A 24,049-nucleotide genomic window follows, 5' to 3' on the forward strand; every position below is an offset into this window, starting at 1 on the left:
ACTTACTGCTAATCAATTTCTGAAAGGAAATATAGTTTGCGTGAGTATAAACCGGAATATGTATTTTACATTTCTGTTTGTTTCGTTCTCATGTGGATGTAGAAGATATTTTATTGTGGGTTTTGCTGAGGATTTCATACTGAAAAGGGTGAGTAAGAGGGAGGAAAAATCGGCAAAAACACCTCTTACACGCTAGCCGTCAGAAGAAAGAAATGGGGATTCTAGCTCTAGACAGGTACTAAGATCGGACGGCTATCCTCTGAAGAAAAGGCATAATTGTCTAGAAATGAATTCGTAGAAGGATTTCTTAGAAGAGAGAGACTGGGCGAGGGAAGGTGATTAGGATATTGATAGGAATACTCTCATTTCGACGTATGGGATCAAAAGCTGACACTTCTCGATGACCAAGACTGATGTCCACAGGCTCGGCTCCTTGCTCTCTCAATGGCTCTTGTGGTCCGTTGGTGTCGATATAAAATCAATCAATCAATAATAGATCAATCACTGTCAGTCTTTAATGTGGGCGACAGTACAAATACACATTCTTTCACAATATCAGCTTCAACACTTTATTAAAAAAAACTTTTCATGCATTATAAGTGATGCTATTGTGATTCATTATAATTTTAATTAATATAAAATTAGTAAATATATTGAGATAGATCTGACAAGAAGTATCTGAATTAGTTCATAACAATGGACAACTTTAATCGAAATGTGATTTGTGACAAATCACTCCGCTGGCAATTTGATCTTTGGATAATTCCACAATCCAAATATCTCACTGTGTTACTGACAAAGAAAAAAAATTTCAATTCTGAGTAACCATTAGCAAATAGTTATTGAAAAATTGTTAAGGAAATAAAATTATATGAACAGAAAAACAAATTCATATTGCTATAAATTCCCTTCAAATATCGTGGATAGGCATCTTTTCTAACTTAATCCTTACTGGCTTCTGATTGGCTATTGGTTGTAGGCTTCTGATTGGTAGATATAGTTTTGTTTTGGTCCTGGTAAGGGCCAGATATTCTGTTTCCCTGCGTTGTTTTGGTTTCCACATGAGTGCGTTTGGTTTTCAAATGTGCGATTGGTTTTCATCTGTGTGTGTTTGGTGTTTTGCTTTGTGAGATTGGTTGCTGTGTTTATGTTGAAGTTTTTTTTAGGTTCTTCTTTTTCCTCCCCCTTCATTCAACTACTTGAAAGTTGTCTTCTCTATTTGGTTTCTTGCTCGTAATCTTTGGTTGGGCAGTCAGACTCGTCTTCATAGACGTGTAAGCTTCCGTCTGAGTATGTTTCCTGTGGGTCTGAAAAACAGTGGTCCTCATAAGGTCCAGAATGCTGCTGTCAGGGCTTTGGGCCTGAAAAGGACCGTATTACCTCTATTTTGTATGTGTTCGTCTCCCTGTGCAATCTAAAAGGAATAGTACTGAGTTCCTCTCAGCAAAGTCTGTTCAACCTATACGATCAGTGTAAATCTTGGTCCGCGATAGGGGGTCCAGCCGACAAAAAACAGTGCATATTCTCCTAAAAAGCAGTGTATGTAGTTGATTATTGTGTTGTTAAGTTCTTTATTACGTAAAGTATATCTAAGCAGCCTATCTGAAAAGACTGGCTACTTGATCTCTTCTATGGAATAACTCCTCACACTACACAATACTTTTGTCTTCGAAAGGTGGAAAAACGGTGCTTCAAGCTTCTTTCTTCTAACTGCGTATGACGGCTCTAGTCAATGATTGCTTGCTATAACACTGCAAGGTATTCACAATCATGACGAGCATATCTCTGCATCTGAAGTTCGACCATCTCTACTGGAAAGCCAATGTCTTCTTATTTCTTCGTGAGTGGCTCTCCAACGGGCAAATACTGCAGATGGTGAAAGGTGATATCAGGAATTCCAATTCTTCACTGCACTAGAATGCTTCTTTGAAACTCGATATTTCATAATTTGCTGGTTTTGAATCATTATGGGCCGCTCTCATTGGCTGACCGTTTTCTACGTGCTCATTGGTTTGTCGTTGGCTCTGCTTAATTGGTTTTCAGCCAATCGGAAACGATCTGGTTTTTCTATATTCGATATAAAAAACTAAGTAATGTTGAAATTTAGCTAGTATTTTTGTGCTAGTATTTACAGGTAGTCGTTATCTTGTATGTTTAAGTTGAAACATGTCAGTGTTATTTGTTTCTAGCAAAAGGGGTGGTAAACTCCTATGTTATGAGGATTATATATACCGCATTAACCGACGTATAGGTGAACGGTCATACTGGAAATGTGTAGAAGGATGTAAAGCTACAGTTATTATAAACGGAGAATCTGTAGAATCGAAGGCGGGCTGGCACGCACATGGCCCTGTTAGTGCAGAAATCGTAAGAAAGCGAGTTTGTGAACGGATGAAGAAAAAAGCAATTCAAGAACCGACAACGTCAGTTAATGATATTTACAGGTAAGGTGATTTTTTAAAATATAATATTCAGGCTAGTTTTCAATAATCACTGTGATAATTTTCTTCTGCTCAGAACAATTGATGAATTTGAATCCTTAGTCAGGGTGAGGTTAGAGTGGGCAATGTCCGGACTAAATTATCTCGTGCCCTTTCTAGTACAGAACGTAGAAATTTTTAAATTGACTCAAAACTTGGTACGATATATTTTCAATTTTTTTTAACAAACTAAACTTAATTTCGAGCATTGCGCATCTGCGTATCTTCTTACGAGAAGCACGAAATCTCTCTCAAAGTAATTAAAAAAAAAATTAAAAATATTTGTTGGTTAATGACGACTCCTCGTAGTATTGGATTTGTGTACCATAATATTTATCAGTAGCTATATTATATCCTTTGTTAAAGTTGTTGAGGTTCCTGTCATTGTATGACTGTATTTTAGGATAATGACTATTTCATTTCTAATTCTTTCAAGTTTGATACTCAAGCTTCATAACTTCCAAACTTTCGGTTCATTAAAACAAATGAGTCAAGTAATTATCAGTTTTTGTATGTACAATATTAGTATTTTTTTTTTTTAATTTCTTATGGTGTATTTCATTTGCAGAATGGAAGTCCTAAGGGGGAATGGATCTCAGGAAGCAATCGCAGAGGCACCAAAATTTCATAATGTTAGAAACGCACTATACAGGGTGAGGAAGAAAAGTAACACACGATTGCCTAGGACGCTTGAAGAAGTGACTCTAGAAGGGAAGTGGGCGGAAACTGAAGACGGAGATGACGGAAAAGGGCATGGTCGAATTTTGGTAAGTTTATGGTACTAAGTTCTGACAATTATCATATATTTTTGTAGTATGTACATACATGTCAATCACTTAAAAGATTGAATACGGTGTAATTAATTTTTAAAGTAATTTAGAGACTCTGTTGGAAACAAGGGCGCCCATGTTGTGGTTTCCAAGGGGAGGCAAGTATAAGTGACGTTTCAAAAATAGTTTCAAATTTTGCTGTAACTAATGTAAAAATTCTATTGGATTTTCGATATTCTGAAGTACAATTTCCTCTAGGGGGCGAGCGCTCCACCTTGCCCCCCTGATGGGCACCCTTGGTTGGAAAATATTGTCGATCACTGTTTTGTACTTTTGGATATATATATAATCACGTATGTAATGGTAATACATTTGAAACAATACTTGTGACAAGCACTTTAAAATGTAAATAATATAAATTACGGTATATGTGGTCTTGGGCACTTGTACAATAACTTTTGTACTTGTACAGACTTAGTTTGTAGCTTGTTTTGTTCTTAGGGCTAGAAGTTTCTACCAGACCAGGAAACGAAAGGGGATTTATGGATTTAGTTTCTTTCTTTTAACTAATTCTGATTGGCTGAGGTCATTCTGATCAGCCAATCAGCGTTCAGAGCCAGTTATATTAAGAAGCAACTCTTTCTTGTATTGTATCGGTACTGTGAATGATGAAGCCAATATGTTCAGTTAGTTGGCGAAACTGTTATACATTGATTACTTTTTAGTTAAAACTTTACTTTGTTCAGAGATTTTTATTTTTTGTGCAAGTATTAGATAATTTTATGAATGCGAATTAATCCAAATTACATGAATTTATCAAATTTAGTATATTATATTTATAATCCCTTCTTAGTTTCCAGGTTTTTGGAACACTCGAGAATCTACAGAGTTTGTGCAACAGTAAGACTGTCCTTCTGGATGGTACTTTCAAATGTGTTCCTTCACTGTTTGAACAGCTGTACACTGTTCATGGAAAATACCTGGGGCAAACATTTCCATATTTATATTGTTTGCTTCCTAGCAAATCCCAAGAGACTTATGTTAGGTTGTTTACGCTTATGCAGAAAAAGCAGAAGCTAACCATATGGAGTTTATGATGCGGGATGTTCTCATAGATTTTGAAAAAGCAGCCATGAACGCAATCGCTATATGTTTTCCTTGTGCTACAATTTGTGGATGCTTTTTCCATTACTCTCAATGTATATGGAGGAAGGTACAAAACTTGGGATCGTCATGCTTATACAAAGAAGATGAAGATGTACGGAAGTGGATTCGCCGTTCAGCAGCTCTGGCTCTTGTTCCTTTGGATAGTGTGAGCGAAGCATACCTTTATGTGCAAGAAAACTCACCAGATGTACCACAGAAAGAGGCCTTTCACGATTATATGGTGGAAACTTGGATAGACGATTCTGATGCTTTATTTCCCCCGTGAGTAATTTGTAATATTTTACTTAGACTAGTGGTTTGACTGCTGTAATGTAGTTATTTTCATTTTCCATTTGAAATAGATTAACATAGAGGTGCTTTTCATTTAAATTTAACAGTATTCTTCATGTTAGTTTATTATTATTATTATTATTATTATTATTATTATTATTATTATTATTATTATTATTATTATTATTATTATTATTATTATTATTATTATATTTCAACATGCTATTTGAAACTTATTTTAACGTTACATTATTCTTGCTGTGATTTACTATCTGATTGCTCGCTTTACCTTCTAGGTTGGTGTGGAATCACTATGAAAACACGCAAGACAGGACGACGAACAAAGTGGAAGGATGGCATTTCAAATGGAATAGGCGATTCTCCAGGCATCATCCAAATCTATATACATTTATTCAAGAAATGAAACATGAGCAAGCGGAGAACGAGACTGTCATGACTATGTTGCAATTAGGCCAACACAGTGCAGTTCAGATAAAGAAGTGGAAGCGAGTGAATGAACGACTTAATGTTTTAAAAGACAGACTTAAAAACAATGAAATCAATTTATTTTCTTATTTGGATGCTGTGTCGTATTGTATTCATTTAGACTATTAGGTGACTGAAATGTTAATTTACATTTTACTTGTTCACTTTTAATGCAAACTTAATTTATTTGTTTGCCATTTTACGTAAAATTTTGGGAAATAAAAGCTAACGTTTATTCTGAAAAAAAAAAAAAATAGCTTTCTCATTTTACTTTCAACACTTCTGAGAATTCACTATCGAAAAGGTCGTAACATTTCCTTTTTTCTTTTAGTTTAAATCTCATTTTTATGCTCCGAGACTAAGAGAGGTGGTGATGATGGTAATGATCGAAAATGATGGGATGAGCAAAGTGGAAGGTAAACCTTACAAATATGTTTGTAAGGTGCGCTTGAGCGTGGTATTTTATTCAATTCAAATCTATCTATTTCGTCTCCCTGAGCCTGAAGGGCATAATTGTGGGACGTTAAACTCAAAGATTTTTTTTCAAATGTATCTATTATTTGTGTAATTATTTAGTCACATAATCTACTGTAAAGGCTTTTTTTTAGCAAGTATATCTCACATGACATTGGACTATTTTTCAGTATTTACTCAAATTTCAGAAACTCAAACGTAGGAAATGATTTCAAAGCTCTTTCACTACTTTCAGTATTTGTGTTCTTTATTGCAAAATGTTCTGAAGTACATTAAAGTCAGCTGTGCACGAACACATAGGAAAGGAGCTCCAGATAAACAAGTATTCTTCATACCCTAGTAGTTTTTTTTTTATACGTCTCTGCTTCACTTATGCTTTTGTCGTCCCAATGCATTACATTTTGAATTTTCTTAATCAACCACTTTTTATTTTCATTGTGGAACTATCCTCGTTTGAAACTATACTCGGGACCAGAATACAGCAAATTATGGATGCGTTAAAATATTAAATAATACTTTTGATTAAGTGGATAGTTTCAAATATCTAGAATCAATATTAACAGGAAAATCATATTCACGGAGAAATTAAATGTCGACTAAAAGCAGGGAATTCGTGTTACTATTCGGTTCAAAATCACTTGTTGTCGCGAATTCTGTCGAGGAATTTGAAGCTTAAAATATACAAAACGATAATCATGCCTGTTGTTTTGTATGGCTGCGAAACATGGTCACTTACTCTGAGGGAAGAACATAGACTGAAAGTATTTGAAAACTAGATCCTGAGACAAATATTCGGACCCAAGAAGAACAGGAATGGGGAATGACGGAAATTTCATAGCGAGAAACTACATAATTTATACGGTTTACTAAACATTCTTAGGATCACCAAATTTAGGAGGCTCGGGTGGGCAGGTCATGTAGGAACGCTTTCAAAGTCTTAACTAGAAGACCAACCGGAAAACGACCATTAGGAAGACCTAGGCGCAGATGGGAGGAGGACAATATTAGGATGGATCTCGCAAAGATTGGAATACAAAGTAAAAACTGGATGCAGTTAGCTAAGGATAGAAGTCAGTGGAGAGCTTTTGTGAACGCGGCATTGAACCTCCGGGTTCCATAGGCCATAGAGTTAGTTAGTTATTGGTGAAACTATATATTTTGCATTTCTTAATACTTCTACACTGAGAAAAATTTACGGGTAAAAAGTACGTAAATTCAAGTGATTTTTAGGACCTTTCGTAAGAATGACTTTCCAACATTACTGAGAATGTTAATTGTTCTTGTCCGTTCTACGTATGTTTTCTCCTTACTTTTCCAGATAAAAATGATGACATCAGAACTTATGAAAGATATGACGTCATAGTTAATAACAGTAATAATGGAGCGACATCATTACCGGTCATGTTAAAACTCAAGTGGAATGGAAAAATTACAAAACAGGAATGTTATATTTCTAGCTGTTGCTAGACATTTTCCGAGGCAAACATGGAAAAATCACATGAAGGAATGGTAGAAACTCCGTCTTTGACTGCATTTAAATCTGTATGTGGAGACTTACGCAATGTATGTTCCAGTTAAATCTGCATGCACTACTGTGAAAATGCCATGACGAAAGGATACGAATACATGCATATACTTTCTTACCACAGTATAATGAACAGTGTTGTCAGATTCAGAATAACAGACTTCCCGCTCAACGCTGTGAAATTTCCCGATCGGTTGCAAAATTTCCCGCCAAGATAGAATATCACTCATTAATTGATTAATTAATCATTGATGATTAATTAATCATTATATTAACAACTTCAATTTAAAATCAAATAACTAGGAACAATCAATCAGCAGCATATCTTTTCCTGCGGGAGGAGAAATCTATTACAGAACAATCCTTCTATTTTCCATCTGTATTTATTTGGTATAGAGATAAATATACATATTTCTGTGCTTGTGTGTGTATGTTACTTCCAAATATTATATTCTCCTCTTCACTTCACCCTAAAATTCCGTGAATGATTGACCATAAAAAATATAGTAAGCAAAGGCCATAAACCTTCCCTCTCTTCTTTTTTCTCGCAGAAAATGGTATTGGCGCGATTAACAATCAGTTCCGGTTTGTAAACCTCACTTGCTGTTCTGGTTCTTTTGAGCTTCAAAAACGCTTTTAATCCTTGTATTATACCATGTACAAAGAGATGAAGACAAGGAGTCAAAAAGAGACGACATGGAAAGGAATAGAAGTTGTCAGAATTTCCCATTTTCAACTAGAATTTCCCGCATTCCCGCCAATTCTAAGAATTTCCCGTTTTGTGGGAAATTTCCCGCCATCTGACAACACTGATAATGAAATGCTTGTAACAGTCAGGGACGAAATTAATTTAATCGAGGAATGTGTTTTCCGCAAGCATCGAAATAAAGCTTGCAGTAAATAATGCACGCAAACACTAATAGAATGTAGACTCCACTACATAGGATCGGAACACGCTCCTTCGGAATATACAAATTATAAGTACTCACCGCATGTCTTCCAACCATATCAGAAATAACTTCTGTACTGGCTATGAAAATTAGCATGATTTTATTGTTTGAAATAATCAAAGGTTTACGCAGTATCTTTGGCATTTATACCAAGTAACAAATAATGTTATATGTTTTCTGTATGCCCATCTGTCTCAATAATGGTTTTGTGAACGTGTGAATTGTTGGATAAAAGTTACAAGTCAATAGTGCTGCCCTCTGTTTGCCATATCTGTTATTCTTGTGTCCTAGCACAAAAACATTCCGTTTTTTTTTCATATAGTGTGGAATTGTGGGTGATGGAAATTTTGCATTTCTTTTTCCCCACCTATTATAACTGGAGTAATGCGTTACTTTCTGTATGGTAATATTAAAGTAACATGACAATACAGACTTTAATACCAAACAACTGTATGATTACACAGAGTTTCAGGACTTTTTTTCCATTACTTACTGTAAATTACTCGTTCTAAATGTAGTTTTATCCATTTTCTGGGATATATAACATAATGACTTTCTATCATACCTTTACGTACTTTATTTGTCGCACTTTCCGAGTGAAAGGTCAGTTGTACGTAGCAATTGTACGTAATCATGTTTTCCTTAGACTGTCTTTTAAAAGTAATGATAAAACATTTCGTCTCCTTGCATAATGTCTGTAAAGTACGGATTTGTTTGATCTTTGCAGTGTAGAATGGGTAGGTCTCATTATCATGACAAAATTTCATTACTGACGTGAAGTTTGCACTTTACTACGAACATTTTCACATTACTGAGTTTCTTTTAACATTATAATGTAAAAAATGCATTACAAAGACTATTTGTTCTTCTTCCTGCGATATTTTCCTTACTCATGTCAAAAAACACGTACTGGATAGGATAAACTGTAATATTTTCATTCCTGAAAGGCATTTATCTCTCGTGGATTACGTCACATTTTCTGTCCAGTCTGGAATGTATTCTTAACATTACAGAACTGAAAACCTTTCTGTCGTTACGTACATTTATTGCGTACTACAGATGTTTCATAAAAGACAAAATGCAGCATGTTGTATTTCAATTTCGCCACATGATAAATTAACATTATAATGGTTTCAAGTCCAAATGTACGTAATTTAAGTACGGAATTACGAAAAAATCAACTTTACATGTCTTTACTGTTAAATTTTCTATGAAAATTTTTCTCAGCGTAGGGAATTTTCTCTTGTAATTTCTCTCCAGTTTTATTTCCGCGATTTTTTTTATAGTCCATCGTTTTAGGCAAAACGAGGATTAGGCCAAACGAGGATCCTTATTTCGCCTAAAATGGCGGACACAAATCTTATCATTTATCTGTCGTGAAAGTGTCAGATAATTGGTTAGGCGAAACGAGGATTAGGCCAAACGTGGCAACACGGAGTTGGCATAAGGTTCACAGAAATTATTCTCCTTTCCAGCTACTATGGGCTTTATTTTGAATTTTCTCGTTTCTTTCAGAATTTCAATTTTGAAAGAATTGAATACCATGTTTCAGATTTCCACATACATCGTTTTCCTAGAAAACATGCTGCATTTATTAGTAGTGCGATTATATTACAGTCAGTTTGAAATACACGTGTTCAACTGAAGCAAAACGCAACTTTCTGATGTTATAACAACTTTTTATTTAAACATGTTAAACATTGTAGTATAGAATCTTTTAAAATGATTTTCACTGGACTTCCTTTATAAAATGAAATAACTTACCGCTTGCTCATGGGATTCAATAGTCTGCTTTGTACAAATGGATATACACTCCCAGGGGATTTATTTCATCCCAGGTATTTGCCTCCTGGGTGGAGGAACCAGTCATTAACATTACGTAAAGCACTTTGGTCCTGTTTTATTTTCTTTCCCTTCTTGTGCATTAATGGTTCATAATTAATTCAAGGTGCACTTTCAGCTCGCAACATGTGAATAAGTTTACAAAGAGTTCATGTTTTACATACTCGGGCAAAACTGAATAACGTATAATTTTCTTACTAGATTGTAAAGATCAAAAAAGAGAGGTAGCATATTATATATAATAATATGTTTTTCATTTTTTTTCTGCCTTCGTAGAGACTGTCGTCTTTAACGTGTACTAGCGATATTGATGTTTTCCAGGAAGAAAATTCAATAGCTTAAGCTCGAGACAAAATATAGTAAAGTTTCCTGCATTGGCTTCTAAGCCTTGTTATAACTTAAAGTTTTCCCTCTGGATTAAAATGTCATATAATTTTGGATCTTCAGTAGGCCATCTTCACTAATACGTTTTAAAAGCAAACCAAAAAACAACAAGCGGCTTTTCTGGAAATGTTGTTATACAATACTATCTAGCATTTATTTAGGAAAAGAGCAAATAAAATTATGTATAAGTACAAATAATTGTGATACTTGAATTAAATAATAGTGTGCTTATTCTTTTACGTCGTAACATAAACGTGTTTGAATTGTAGCACTGGAAATAATCATTATAATGATCTATGACATAAAAAAATGAAGTTGTAAAGTCAAAACGACAAGACTATCTTCTGCTTCTACTTCTCTTTAAACGAATTATCTAAGTATGTGGCATAGGATTATTTGCTGCTTTCTCAGATAATACATTATATATATCTCATTTTGCAAAGATTTTGCTGTACATAAATAATAAAACTAACAAAAAAATTACAAAGACTAGAAGTATGATTATTATATGATGTGCAGTATTTGAACAATATCATTTCTTTATTATTTATTTTTAAATAAAATTTATGTATTTTTCCTAACATTTAATTTATAAAATAAGGATAAGCAAAATAAAGTAAGAAAAAAAACATGTACGAATGTCATATAATTTATTTATTTTGTGTTGGCAATTGTTCATTTGGTAGTTGAAGAGAGATTCACGCAGAATTCAATTTCCTTCCATACTGTTTTCGTTGTGTGCAACACAGATGTTTCGAAAATTTGTTCAAACTAAAAAACATAAATAAAGAATTATAAATATATAAAGGATTATAAATAAAGAATTAATTAATAAATGTTTCATAAAGCTCGGTATTTTTGTTAATGAAACAAATAATCTGCAATATTATATAATATATAAACCGTTGTCGAAGAAATGAAAGCACCTGAATAAAATGTAACTTACCTGATTAATAGAGATTGGGATCTGGAACCCCGTAGACCGGCTCCGATTCGTTATGGAATGAGTACCAATTATTTCAAAATTAATAGTTTACTTTTCCTCGTGAAGTGCACTACTTACACAGCAAAAAATGAGGTGTTCTGACTAGGTGCAAAATGACTACCACTTTAGCGTGTTACTTGTGTGTTAATTCAGCACCAAGACATCGCTTTCCGAGTATATCAGAAATAACTAGTTACTACCTGAGAGAATTTGCATTGGCATTTATCGTTTAATATTAGCAAAGCTTTGTGACCGATTACAGAAAACATAGAACATTATTCGTTACTTGGCATAAGTGCCAAAGATATTTTGCAAAGCTATGGGTGACAGGACCAATATAGTACTTGGGGAGTATTACGAAGGAGGCAAGGTTCGTCGAATTTTAACACACTGCATTGTCTTCTTAGTGTGGGAGTAAAGCTCGTCCACACTCACTAAGAACTGTCTTTTTTTCTTCGAAGGGCGGGAGCATTCAGTTGCTCACGCCTGGCCCCCTTCGCTTATATATCCTTGAGTAACCATAGCCTTTTTATGCTGTTTCTTATTTTCGCTAAAAAAAAAGAATCCGCAAAAAATCGTTTGAAAAGTTTCTATAACCCTCTGGAATTTTCCATTGCATACTAGAAAAGCTATATAAAAAAAAGAAAACTTGAACGTATAACGTTAAGCAACTAGAAAAAAAAAACAAGAATATACAACGGAGCATATATACAATTACAAGAATAAAATTAAAAATAATATTTTATCTTATCAACAAACACACATATATATATGAATATAACTATTAATTACACTATATATTATATACGTCTTGCCAGACTTACCTTTTTAAACATCTAGACTGCATAATTTTAATGTACTGTTTATTTAATATTAAATATACATAGTAAGGGCGAAGACTCTTCCTTTCATGTTATTGTTGCAATACTATGCTCCGGTGATAATTAAATTCTGCAATCACTCTTCTTCACATCGCTCTACGGTTCTTTGTAGTAAACCTTCTCAATCTGTTACTGAGAATTCTGCTTCACTACTCCCGTCGATGTTGCTTTCCTATGTGTTCCGTGGGGCGTTCTCACCTTCAACACCTGTCCTTGCAACACATCTAACATTCTATCTATCTTAAATGCACTTGCATCAATTAATATCGCAACCAAAATTTGACCTCTCTGAAATTAAGAGAATTCTTATATTGTATCACACGGCCTTCGCGCTTCAACCCTTATCTCAATTTACTCCATCTGGCGTATTATAGAGAATCTTCTAATACACCACTTGCATACCTGTATCCAGTTGTTCAAATGCATGCTTTTTATACTGTTTTATTTATTCTACTACCAGTACTACTAATACTATTACTAAATAATAATAATAATAATAATAATAATAATAATAATAATAATAATAATAATAATTATTATTATTATTATTATTATTATTATTATTATTATTATTATTATTATTTCTTTTTTTACATCTAATTTTTATCGTTGGCTGGTGGGGTTGGTTAACGTTGATGGCAGTCAACCGGTACTGTGACAGTATGCCGCAGTGACTGTGTGTTGCAGTAGGGCCTTCAGCGGCTAAGCAGGGACATTTCAATCTGTCCGTTATCTACATCCTCATATTTCTGAGTAGGAAGGGTCGTGAGGTATTCTTGTTGTTTTTAGATCCTCTGGCAGTGCTGAGAAGAGATTTTATGTTTTTGTGTGTGTTTTGGATGATCTTTTCTTTGTCTTGCTCCTTAGGCCAGCGGAGTTCGAACTTTTCTTTTCTTTTTGATGAATGTAGTTTTATTTGTCATTTTTAATATGCCACCCTCAGATGAAAATTGTCCATATTGTGATCTCCCAGTTTACGGAAGACAAAAATCTGTTAAATGTAAGAAATGTAAAACTAAATATCATGTATCATGTATTTCAATGGAAACTGAAGGGAATTATGTATGTGAAAACTGAGTGGAACAAACAGACTATGATAACACTGGAAATAGTAGTGAAATGAATAAACAGAGTAAATCTAATCTGAGTGAAAATCCTTCTTTGGCTACTCTTCAGAGGCTCTATGATAATTCTTTAGATAAAATGACTCAAATTTTCTTGAGAGAAATAAGAGCTCTCAAAGCTGAGATAACTTCCTTACGTGATGAAAATTATCAGTTGAGGTCTCTTTTACAACATAATGTAATTATGTCCGATCATGTATACAATATGATATTACAATTAGAAAAAAGATGAAAGCAGTCAGGTTAAAGAATTAGATCAAGAAACTAGTTTTCCACCGCTTGTAAGTGTTAATCAAACATCAGGCACGACTAATCGGAAGGATGATTCTGAAGGAAGTTGGGTTGAAGTAATTTCGAGAAATGAAAGAAGAATGAGAAGTAAACCTGTTAATAAATACAAGGTAAACTTAAATCAAAATTCGAATGTAGGTAAAGGAGTAAATAATAAATTACGCAAACTGAATGTTGGTCGTGGTAATACTGAAACAGAGTTGGTTTCTAATGCAAGGAAAAAGGCTTTGTTTGTTACAAGATTTAGTCCATCCACTTCTGTTGAGGATATTGAAGAATTATTAAATAAATATGTAAAATCTGTCAAATGTACAAAACTCAAAACCAAACATTACTCTTATTCCTCATTTTATCTTGAGATCCCTGAGTTTGATTATAATGTTATAAGTGACCCTAAAATTTGACCTAAAGGTAACGATAAACTAAAGAAATTAAATGTGACAAATAATATGGAAAAAGTGAATGAAAGCATAGAGTTACGGTACCAAAATGTACGTGGATTACAAACTAAAAAATAAAAAAAGTTTCATAGTTCTGTGGCACACTGCAAATATGATGATGTTGCTGTCACTGAGACTTGGTTAAGTAACGCTTACATTAATGATGATTATTTTCCCGACACTTACTCTTGCTTTAGATCCGATAGGCATTATGAACCTCATGTTTGTGAGAGAGGTGGTGGTGTTCTCTGTGCAGTAGAGAAAAACATTAAAGTAGTGAGGCGGACTAATTTTGAATTCTTTGAGGAAAGTGTTTGTCTAGAATTTCCAAGAAAAGTTGGAAAAAATATTTTATTATGTTGTGTATATTTTCAATTTGCAGTTGAATGTATTTAGTGAATTTTTTGAGTCCTTTCTAATAAAATAGATATTTCACATTATGACATTTTAATGGTTGGTGATTATAATGTGTCCAGAGTGGATTGGGCTAAGAAACAATCATCAACAGGTATTCATTAATATGCTAAATGTAAAGCTAAAATTTTATTTCCATTTCTCGATGATCTTAATGTTGATTATAATGCATCTGATTTAGATTTGGTAATATCTAATTTTAGTTTATGTCTTTCCTAGAATGTCCAACCGATTGTCTTGCATGATAGTTTTCATTATCCTATTGAAAGTACGTTTCCTTTTTACTTCAATACTCTGATAGTTGGTAATTCTTCTCATTATGCTTATCATAAGGACGATTTTTTTAGCCCTTTATCAACAACTTGTTGAAGCTGATTGGACTAATATTCTGTTGAATCCAGACCTTAATACTGCCGTCATTGCTGTAGAAAATTTAATAAAATCCAGTATGTGTAAGAACATATCTCTAAATAGACCTAAATCTAGAAAATACCTTTCTTTGTTCTCCAGGAATCTGATTTCATTAATTAAAGCAAAAGAAAATGCTCATAAGAGATTTAAACTTACTGGTTCAAATGAAGATTATAATGTCTTTGCTTATATACGAAAAAAAAATAATAAGGAAAGGCTAAGGAAAGGTTAAGGAAAGAACAAGCTTGCTTATATACATAATATGGAGAATACATTAAACAATTCACGACAAAAGCTTTGGAAGTTTGTTAACAAAAATAAATGCGAAATTCACCAAGCCACTGGACTTATGGTTGATGATGTGTATGTATCTGATCCTAAAACTTTGGCTAATCCATGGGCCCAATTATTTGAGACTATATATCAGAGGCGTCCTTCTCTTCATAATATTGACTTATCAGATTTAGCGGGTAATAATTCTTTTTATCCTATTATCACAACTGAGCAAGTAATTAAGGCTATAAACGATCTTAATACCAAATCTTCTTGTGGCTTAGATGGTGTACCTGTTTTTATGCTGAAGGGCATTGTGTACATCATTGCGCCTGTTTTAACATCTTTTTTCAACTTGAGTTTGCTTACTTATGTTTATCCTGAACATTGAAAGATGGTCGTTGTTGTTCCTATCCCCGAGACTGATGGAAAAAAATTATCCGAATATAGACCAATTGTTGAGTATCATACCAAAGGTTTCTGATAAGTTGGTGTGTAATTAATCGTATAATTGTGTTAGTCCCAATATCACTATCTATCAACATGGCTATATGAAAAATAGATTAACTGCAACTAACTTGACATGTTTTATGGCTAGTACTCTTCCTATTTTTAAGTGTAATTGTAAGATCGATGTAATTTATTTCGATTTCTCTAAAGCCTTTGATAAGCTACCACATTACATCTTAATTTACAAATTGAAAAATTATGATTTTTCCATTATATTTATTGCTTGGTTAGCATCATATTTGTCCCAAAGAAAGTTTGTTGTTAGGAATAAGGGTATTCTTTCAGATGTATATAACATTTACTCCGGTGTTCCGCAAGGTTCAAATCTCGGACCATTTCTGTTTCTTACGTTTATTAATGATATAACTGAAAATTTGGATTGTAAATGTTTGATGTATGCAGATGACCTCAAAATCTACAAAACCATTGCAAATTTGGATGATTGCTTGGCGCTCCAAAGTAATAATAAAATACTATTTTGGTCTAAAGACAATGTACTACCTTTAAATTGTAATAACACTTTTTCAATTAATATTACGAATAAAACAATTCCAATTTTTCACTTATAATATAAATGATACTCCAATTAAAATTGAAGATGCTATTAAAGATTTAGGTATTGTTTTTGACAGTAAATTGCTTTTCAAACATCTTGAGAATATAACCTCAAAAGCGAGAAGGAATCTTGGAATTCTGAAATGGATGTCCAAAGATTTTAATTCTGTCGAAACATGCCTTATTTTTTATTATTCCAATGTTATAAGTCATCTTGAATATTGTTCAATTACATGGAATAGAAGTATAGATTATATATCTACTACTTTGGAGACAATTCAACATATTTTTATTGCGTGGTTACGCTGGAAGTTTAATTCTTATGAAGATATGTCGTTGGATGAAGTTAGGTTGTCCTTAGGTATGTTAAGGTTGTCTGAAAGAAGGATTATTATGGATCTTAAAATGCTACATTCAATTCTTCACGGTAATTTGAATCTGTTATCAATAATAACTCTGTGTACAACCAGTTATCATATAAGACATCCGAGAATATTTAAACCTATTCACCATCTCAATAATGTTCCTCTGTATAAAATCTTATCAGTGGCCAATGATCTTGCCAGTGTTATTGACATTTTCGATTTTAATTTTAGCAATATACAGAGACAGGTATATAATCATTTCATAATCAGCTGAGAGTATTACTTTCTTTTACATAAGAGCATGTTTGTTTCATGCATGGCTTTTTTCCTTCTGTGCATGTATCATTTGTATTTTATTATGTATTATGTTTATATTTACTATTTGCATGTTTTTTGTATGGAAATTGTAAGTGGGCAGTTCTGTTTGTAATTTCCAGTGTGCAATAAAAAAATATTATTGCGAAATATTTGAAATTTGTCATATCGCTGGAGAAGAAGTTATTATCAATATAAATACCAATCATGTCAGGTAAGAAAAAGAACAATGAAAACAGTGGCGGCTCCAGTGTTGTTAAGATGGAAATCGCATCGGCAGTGGCAGTAAAACCATATTTCCCTCCACCTTCTACAATTTCTCAAGGCTTTGGGACTTGTAGTTTCTTTCTTTCTTTTACTTTGAAGACATTCTTTAATTTCTTAAGTAAAGCAAACATTACCAAAACAAAAAAATAAATAAATAAATAACAACGAAGTTAGGATTGCATAATCATGTATCAAGTATATATCTCAGAATGCAAATTTATCGAACTTAGCTTTAAATACATTGTTCAGCTAACGCGGAAGACCCTGGTTTAGCCAATGTATTTCGGATTTCACATAGAGCTGTATATCTATGTCTGATATAGCCTCGCTACTGAAAGAAACGCTAAGCTGAAATCAAACCAACAATAGATTTTTTTACCATTCGTTCTCCGCCGGGAATCAAACCGGGACAGCTTGTACAGCTTATACCGGATCAACCGAAACTATGATACGGTATAAGCTGTATATTGCACTGAGATAATTTTTGATTGTATTAATGCAACAATTGACATCGGAAAATTTATAAACACTATTGACTTTTGGGATCATATATTACACCTTTTCATAAGACTTAAGAATATCTAGCGTAGCTAGAAATTCTATATATTTTATTTTAACAAACACATTTTAAGATCATTATAGAGAAACTAAGTGAAGTTGCTTAATTCCTAACAATAATTCAAAATCACATCTAGAAGTCAAGTCACAGAACAAACTAGCTTTGGCTCACAATGTAAAACGTTCACTCAAACTGGAACGACATTCACACATGTCAGAAACATGCACATTTTGGGATTGGATTTTTGGGCTTTTGGCATCTGTAGCCATGTTAGCCCGTCAAGTATGAGGAATGATGTCCTTTGGTGATCACTATCCGGGGAATTGGGGAGGAAGAAATGAATGGAAAATAAAGAAATGGTCTGGGACCATTATGTTAGATACCATCCCGGCATGCACCTGGTATGGTTGAGGAAAACCCAGGAAAAAAGAAACTCACTCAGGATGGCTGGCCTGAAAAAGGTGTTACACCTTTTGTTCGACCGAGTGTTCCCACCGGGAATCGAACCTGGAACTACTCGCACCAAAGACGAGACCATTAGCGACTACGCTATGGGGGCAACCAATACACATTTAATTTGATCAAAAGTGCAATATACGTGCATTAATAATCACGCACATAAGAATAAAGAGCTGAAGTTTGATAGATTTTTACAAGTTTTTAGTCACATCGCTGAAGGTAAATGAGACAGAACCTCCAATTCTATCCTATCATCAGAAGAGTGAATCCACCAACTATGTAATTATTCGCACCGTGCAATAAAACTAGTAAATGTCTTGGGAATATACCCAGAAAGGAAATGTCATAGGAATGTTATTGATGAGTTGATGATAATTATATCAAAAGGAGTTATTGGGGTATATGAAGAGTTACATTTGTCATTCATAGACTCCCAAAACAGCTTTTGACCGTGTCAATTGGACCAAATTTCTAAAAAAAAATCGGGGCTAGCTGGAGAGATCGACAACTCATTCGCAACTTGTATGTAAAATATTGTGTGAAGCTGCGCTTGAATAAATATAAACTAATAGTGTGGAGATCAGAAGATGAGTCTGACAAGAATGTAGTATGTCACTCCAATTATTCAACATTTACAGTGAATGTTTAACGAAAAAAGCATTAAGAACTGAAAATATCAAGATTGGAGGGAAAGTCATTAACATGATCATGCATCTATACGATACGGTTATTATGGCTAGAACCGAAGGACTAAGGGAGATGAACAAAATAATTGGCACTGAGAAACAATATGAATGGAAATTTAAACTTCCATAAATTGAAAATCATGAGAATATTTCCTAGAAACACGCTCTAACTGGTCAAAGTAAAACAAAGAGAACCTGAAGTGGTAGATCAGGTCAAACATTTGGGAAGTATTTTGACGAGATACTCTTACTGCAACAAAGAGATAAGGTCAAAATTGCCTTAGACAAAAGATGCATTCAACAAGGAAAGATCACTCTTAACTTGCAGACTTAATATTAGACTACGAAAGAAGTTGGTCAAGTGCTATATTTGGAACACCGGACCCTATGGTTCAGAGACTTGGACATTACGGAAGTTAGAGAAGAATCATTTAGAGAGCTTCGAAATGTTATGTTGGAGGAAGGTGGAGAAGATAAAATGAACGGAGAGAGTAGCAAACGAAGATGTTTTAAAACGAGTAGGAGAGAAGAGGACTTAGCTAGCGTCCTTCGTAGGAATGCCAATTGGATTTTACACATTTTGGGAAGAATTGTCTTTTCATACCATCATAGAGCGCAAGATGGAACTGAAGCAATGAGTAGGAAGAAGAAGAACAAAACTGATCGAAGATTTGAAAGAAACAAAAAAAAAAAAAAAAAAAAAAACATATTAGGTGTTAAAACAGGAAGCGGAAGATCGGGAAACGTGAGAGAAACATTTCCAGATCCGAACCTAAATAAAGAAAACAAACTCACTAGTCCTAGGACATGCTAACAGACAGAATACTCAATACTCCTCCTCCTCCTCCTTCTCCTCCTCCACCTCCTTCTCCTCCTCCTCCTCCTCCTCCTCCTCCTACTACTACTACTACTACTACTAATAATAATAATAATAATAATAATAATCACAGAATGCATACTCCAACATATTATATTCACTTTGGGGTACTTTAAGTCAGATGGACTTCAGAATATGTCCGTCCATCCACCTTTGATGACTCCCTCCTACTGCTGAGTGTTTGCTTGCGTCTCCTACTCTTTCTCCAGTTTGTTACGAAACAAATTGGACCGTGCAAGCCTCCTTAGTTAAAACGGAAAATATCTAAATTTTAAATACCTATTTAACTGGTAGTGATAATTATGGAACTTATTAAAATAACATAATTGCTTCTTGTTACGTTAAATAAAATCTTTCAATTTAACGTCTCACGACTAGGTCCTTTAGGTTATGGGAGACGATGATGAATGTAAGTGAATGATAATTGCAAATTTGGTGGAATGGTGATATGGAAGGAAAGGGGTGCCTGTCAAAACTCACGGACACAATGTTGTCCACAAACTGTTACATTAAATGCATGCTAATTTTTATTGCACGATAGCTTTTCTGTATACAACTTTCCGCGAGGTAAAAAAAAAAAAAGCTTATTACATACACACACCGATGATTTAGCATGAGGATTGATAACCTCCTAGTTGAACGATATATCAACTTAAACATTTTTAAGCTTGGGAATAGACCACTGTTGCAGTAGCCAATTCTTTCGCAATTGTACTGAGGATTTTGATACTGGTGCGGAAAGGAACTTTGGAAACTGAAAATGTCAAGGAAAGTTTCTAAAAAGTCAAACAAGAAATTAAATTTTGTTTTGATTAGAACTACAAATACTTTCATCAGAGGAAAATTGAAATATTTTCCCCTTAATTTATTTGTTAAGTATTTAATTATATGTGTTGTAGAGTTGGTATATTTGAGGAGCGACATTCCTTAATATATATATATATATATATATATATATATATATATATATATATATATATATATATATATATATATATATATATATATATATATATATATATATAATATACGGTAAGAAATATAGACAATGGTATTTTATGCCAGTCATCTAAGACGATTCAGATTTACAATTGCATTGTTTGTTGAGATTTTTTTTTTCACAAATATTTCGATACCGAGGAACGATTAGAACATTGAACTCATTAATGACAGATGTTTCATGTTGTTTGATCACTGAAACGATGTTCTGTACACGGCTGCAGCGAGTTTCAACCAATTTGCTGGTTCTATATTTTTAAAGGTTTAATTGCGACAACCTCTATTTCACGTCACACAGAAAATGGAGTTAGTTTGAACATCCTCTTGTCTGCAGTTGCCGTATGAAACAAGTTTTGATAGCTGTTCGTTACAACTTCCTCTGTGTCAATTTCCGCATAAACGAAATTTTGGTGCTGTGTGGAAACAACCACAACAGTTTGGCTTTACCAGTTTGAGGATTTTATGAACTACAACACACATGTGTGTGCGGCATCCCATCAGCGTTCAATCCTTCTGGGACTACTTCCATTCTGCACGAGAATCAGTTGAAACAATGCTAGTTATACCCTTGGTATTCCGATTTTGTCGTGGTTCGCGGTGGGATGGCTTCCCACACGACAAGACCTTATTACCCACAAAAGGTTGCGCAACCAGTGAAATCACAGTAAAGTTTGCGTAGCAATTTTCCCCTGAAAGGAATATTTATCAGCAACACTCACCTTCCCCATTTGGAGAAAGAAAATGGAAGAGAGACATGGGAACTCATTCTTTTGTGAAACACAAAGAATTGTTACCCGTTGTTTCTCTACATATATAGATACATTGTTTGCTGCATTCCGCCGTTATTCAAACTAGAATATCGTTTAATGAAGCACTTTATACCAAACATTATGAAGGAATATACGCTAAAAGGAAATGAAAAAGCGATATTTTTGCATTGTCATGAGACAATTCTGTTTTTATTGCGATGGCCTGTTACTAATCAAATGAGTAAACAAGATTTCTCCGAACAATGATCTTTCTTTCAACTCAAGTGCCTGCTTTACAATACTAGTTTTCAGTTCTAACTTGTAGATGACACATAAAGGATTTTTAATACAACGAAACCAATATGTAACGAATCCTGTTTATATCCAAAACTGTCATCAAGTTACACTTCTCAGAATTGCATGTATAAGCATCAATTTTACAAGTAATATATATCAGTATTAGTTCCTCCTGCAGGTGAAAATTAGAATTCTAAGCAAAACTCTCTTGTCAGTTTATTGCATGCATTTATAGAATTTGCATTGTTATTGAAGGCAGCAAACATAAAGAACGAAATATAGGAAAGCGTTTACACAATATATTATATGCATTATAAGAATGGGGACCAGTAAAAAATCTGCATAGAAGGAAATTACACTGACAGTGTAGGAAGTTTTGCTTTGCTGTTATTGTTGTTTCAAGCTGCCAGGACACAGCTACAATACTACCAAACAACATCATATTACGTGGTAGAGCAATGCTACGAAACATCATAAACATGTTCAAGGGGTTGCTTGTAGCATACGAAATGTTACGTAATTTCATTGTTTACTATAATTGTTGTTAGGAGCAAATTACATACTATAAACAATAAATACTAATTGGATTGTTCAATGAATATTATTTTTACTCATGAAGTGAAACGCAATATTGTAGCTTAACATGCAACGATAATGACTTTTACGCTAAGGGAGACGGGTGATTAGGGAAAGTGGTCGAATTCTGCGCACTTAAGGAAAAATCGTTATTTTCCCGTTGTTTTTATAAGCGTAACGACATAACTTTGCACAGCCATTGTTTGCTATGTAGTAGACAAGATAAACACGAAGTGTGAATAAAAGCTCACTCCAGTACTCAATAATAGACAAGAAATCTGAACTATACATCTGCGCAGAATTACCCAACTAGATGGGTAATACTGCGCGAAGCGATTATATATGTTTAAAGCAAGAAAACATTTTCATAACAAATAACTTATTTAGATCTGTATATATAGATGGTGTCAATGTTCCTTCCAGGCATGTTTTTGGGGGCACTGTCCCCAGAGCTCTGAGAGTGCCCCTGGAGGAGACCAATATAACACGTCTATGATATAATAATAAACAGAATAGAACCAGCAGTGCCCCACCCCCTAGAATACTAAGTGTGCCCCCAGTGTATTGTTTCTGAAAGAAACACTGGATGAAGCGGGTTCAGAAGAAAGAACGCAAAGAGAACTACAAGTTTTACTACGTACTTTATTGTCTACTTGTTTTATAACTAAAAAAAATATTTTTGAGTGCATTGATACCATAATCGTATGATGATACATTTCAAAAACAGAGAGCATTGTTTTCAGTGGTGCATAGAAAGGAATGTCGAACGGCTGAATCCTATGAGATGTATGGGGAGGTGTTGATAATATTATGGTATTATTTTCTCAACAATAGATGTAAATTAGGAGTTAAATATGGCTAGCATGGTTGTTAAGTACTGGTCCACTCGTAGATGGGTGCACAAAATTTCTGAAGTGATAAATCCATTGCATAAAGAATCTACATTAATCTATCCATTGTTACTGCGGGAATAGATTGCACTTATTGGATCATTTTTTTTTTAATTATTGTGACACGCGACGCCGTGGCAATATAAACATGGGCGGGATGAAGATTCCACATGCACTACAAGCACACACAACAGTGACTGATTCCACGCTCGTACGAATTAGCAGTTCCTACCTGTTTCTGACCTTTAGGTGCTAAAATTCTCACTTGTTTTATATATAACCGTTTCATTCCCATTGAAAATTCTACTGAGGAGAAAATGTTGCTTTTTCATTACTGTTTCCAAGTTATTAAAGAATAGTGTCATGGCTTCTTCATTGAATACCTTTGTCCTATTCAAACTTACTCCCTCATGTTTCATTAGGCTTATTCGTGGATTGATTTAAATAAAAAGTCTTAGCCAGTCCATACTAGCAACTTCTGTATTTCCATCAAAATCATGGGCAATTCGATTTGCTTAAGCAAATTCGTATGCCAAACCCCAATGGTCTATAGGTGTGATACGAAAAAATAAATTAGCAACGATAATCACATAGTACACCAATTCGCGTTCTTGTTCTCGTGAGAACCGTGATTTCCTCCCGAGAGAAGCACCGTACTTCCAGTTTTCATCCGTAGACGAGTAGCGTATTCTGGTATTCCATACAATCTTCCAAACACTCGAATCGCATACCCGCTTTTAACAGCAGTGATAGCTTATCTTAGTTGTTCCTCTGCATA

The 24,049-nt window shown here is 34.0% G+C and overlaps 2 protein-coding genes across 2 annotated transcripts in view; one reads left to right on the forward strand and one right to left on the reverse strand.

Annotated features, from left to right (window-relative positions):
- The window catches only part of LOC145687543 (cell adhesion molecule Dscam2-like), a 1,184,503-nt gene that overhangs the window by 914,299 nt on the left and 246,155 nt on the right, over positions 1-24,049 (reverse strand). The gene's annotated exons all lie outside the window — the stretch shown is intronic.
- Positions 2,145-4,347, forward strand: LOC145688553 (uncharacterized). The gene is made up of 3 exons (XM_081762948.1): positions 2,145-2,444; positions 3,049-3,247; positions 4,111-4,347. Exons 1-3 carry the CDS (start codon positions 2,167-2,169, stop codon positions 4,345-4,347), a joined length of 714 nt encoding a protein of 237 aa, XP_081619074.1. The 5' UTR covers positions 2,145-2,166.

This window comes from Thermobia domestica, chromosome 6 (genome assembly GCF_964235325.1).
Source record: "Thermobia domestica chromosome 6, izTheDome1.hap1.1, whole genome shotgun sequence".
Taxonomy (NCBI): domain Eukaryota; kingdom Metazoa; phylum Arthropoda; class Insecta; order Zygentoma; family Lepismatidae; genus Thermobia; species Thermobia domestica.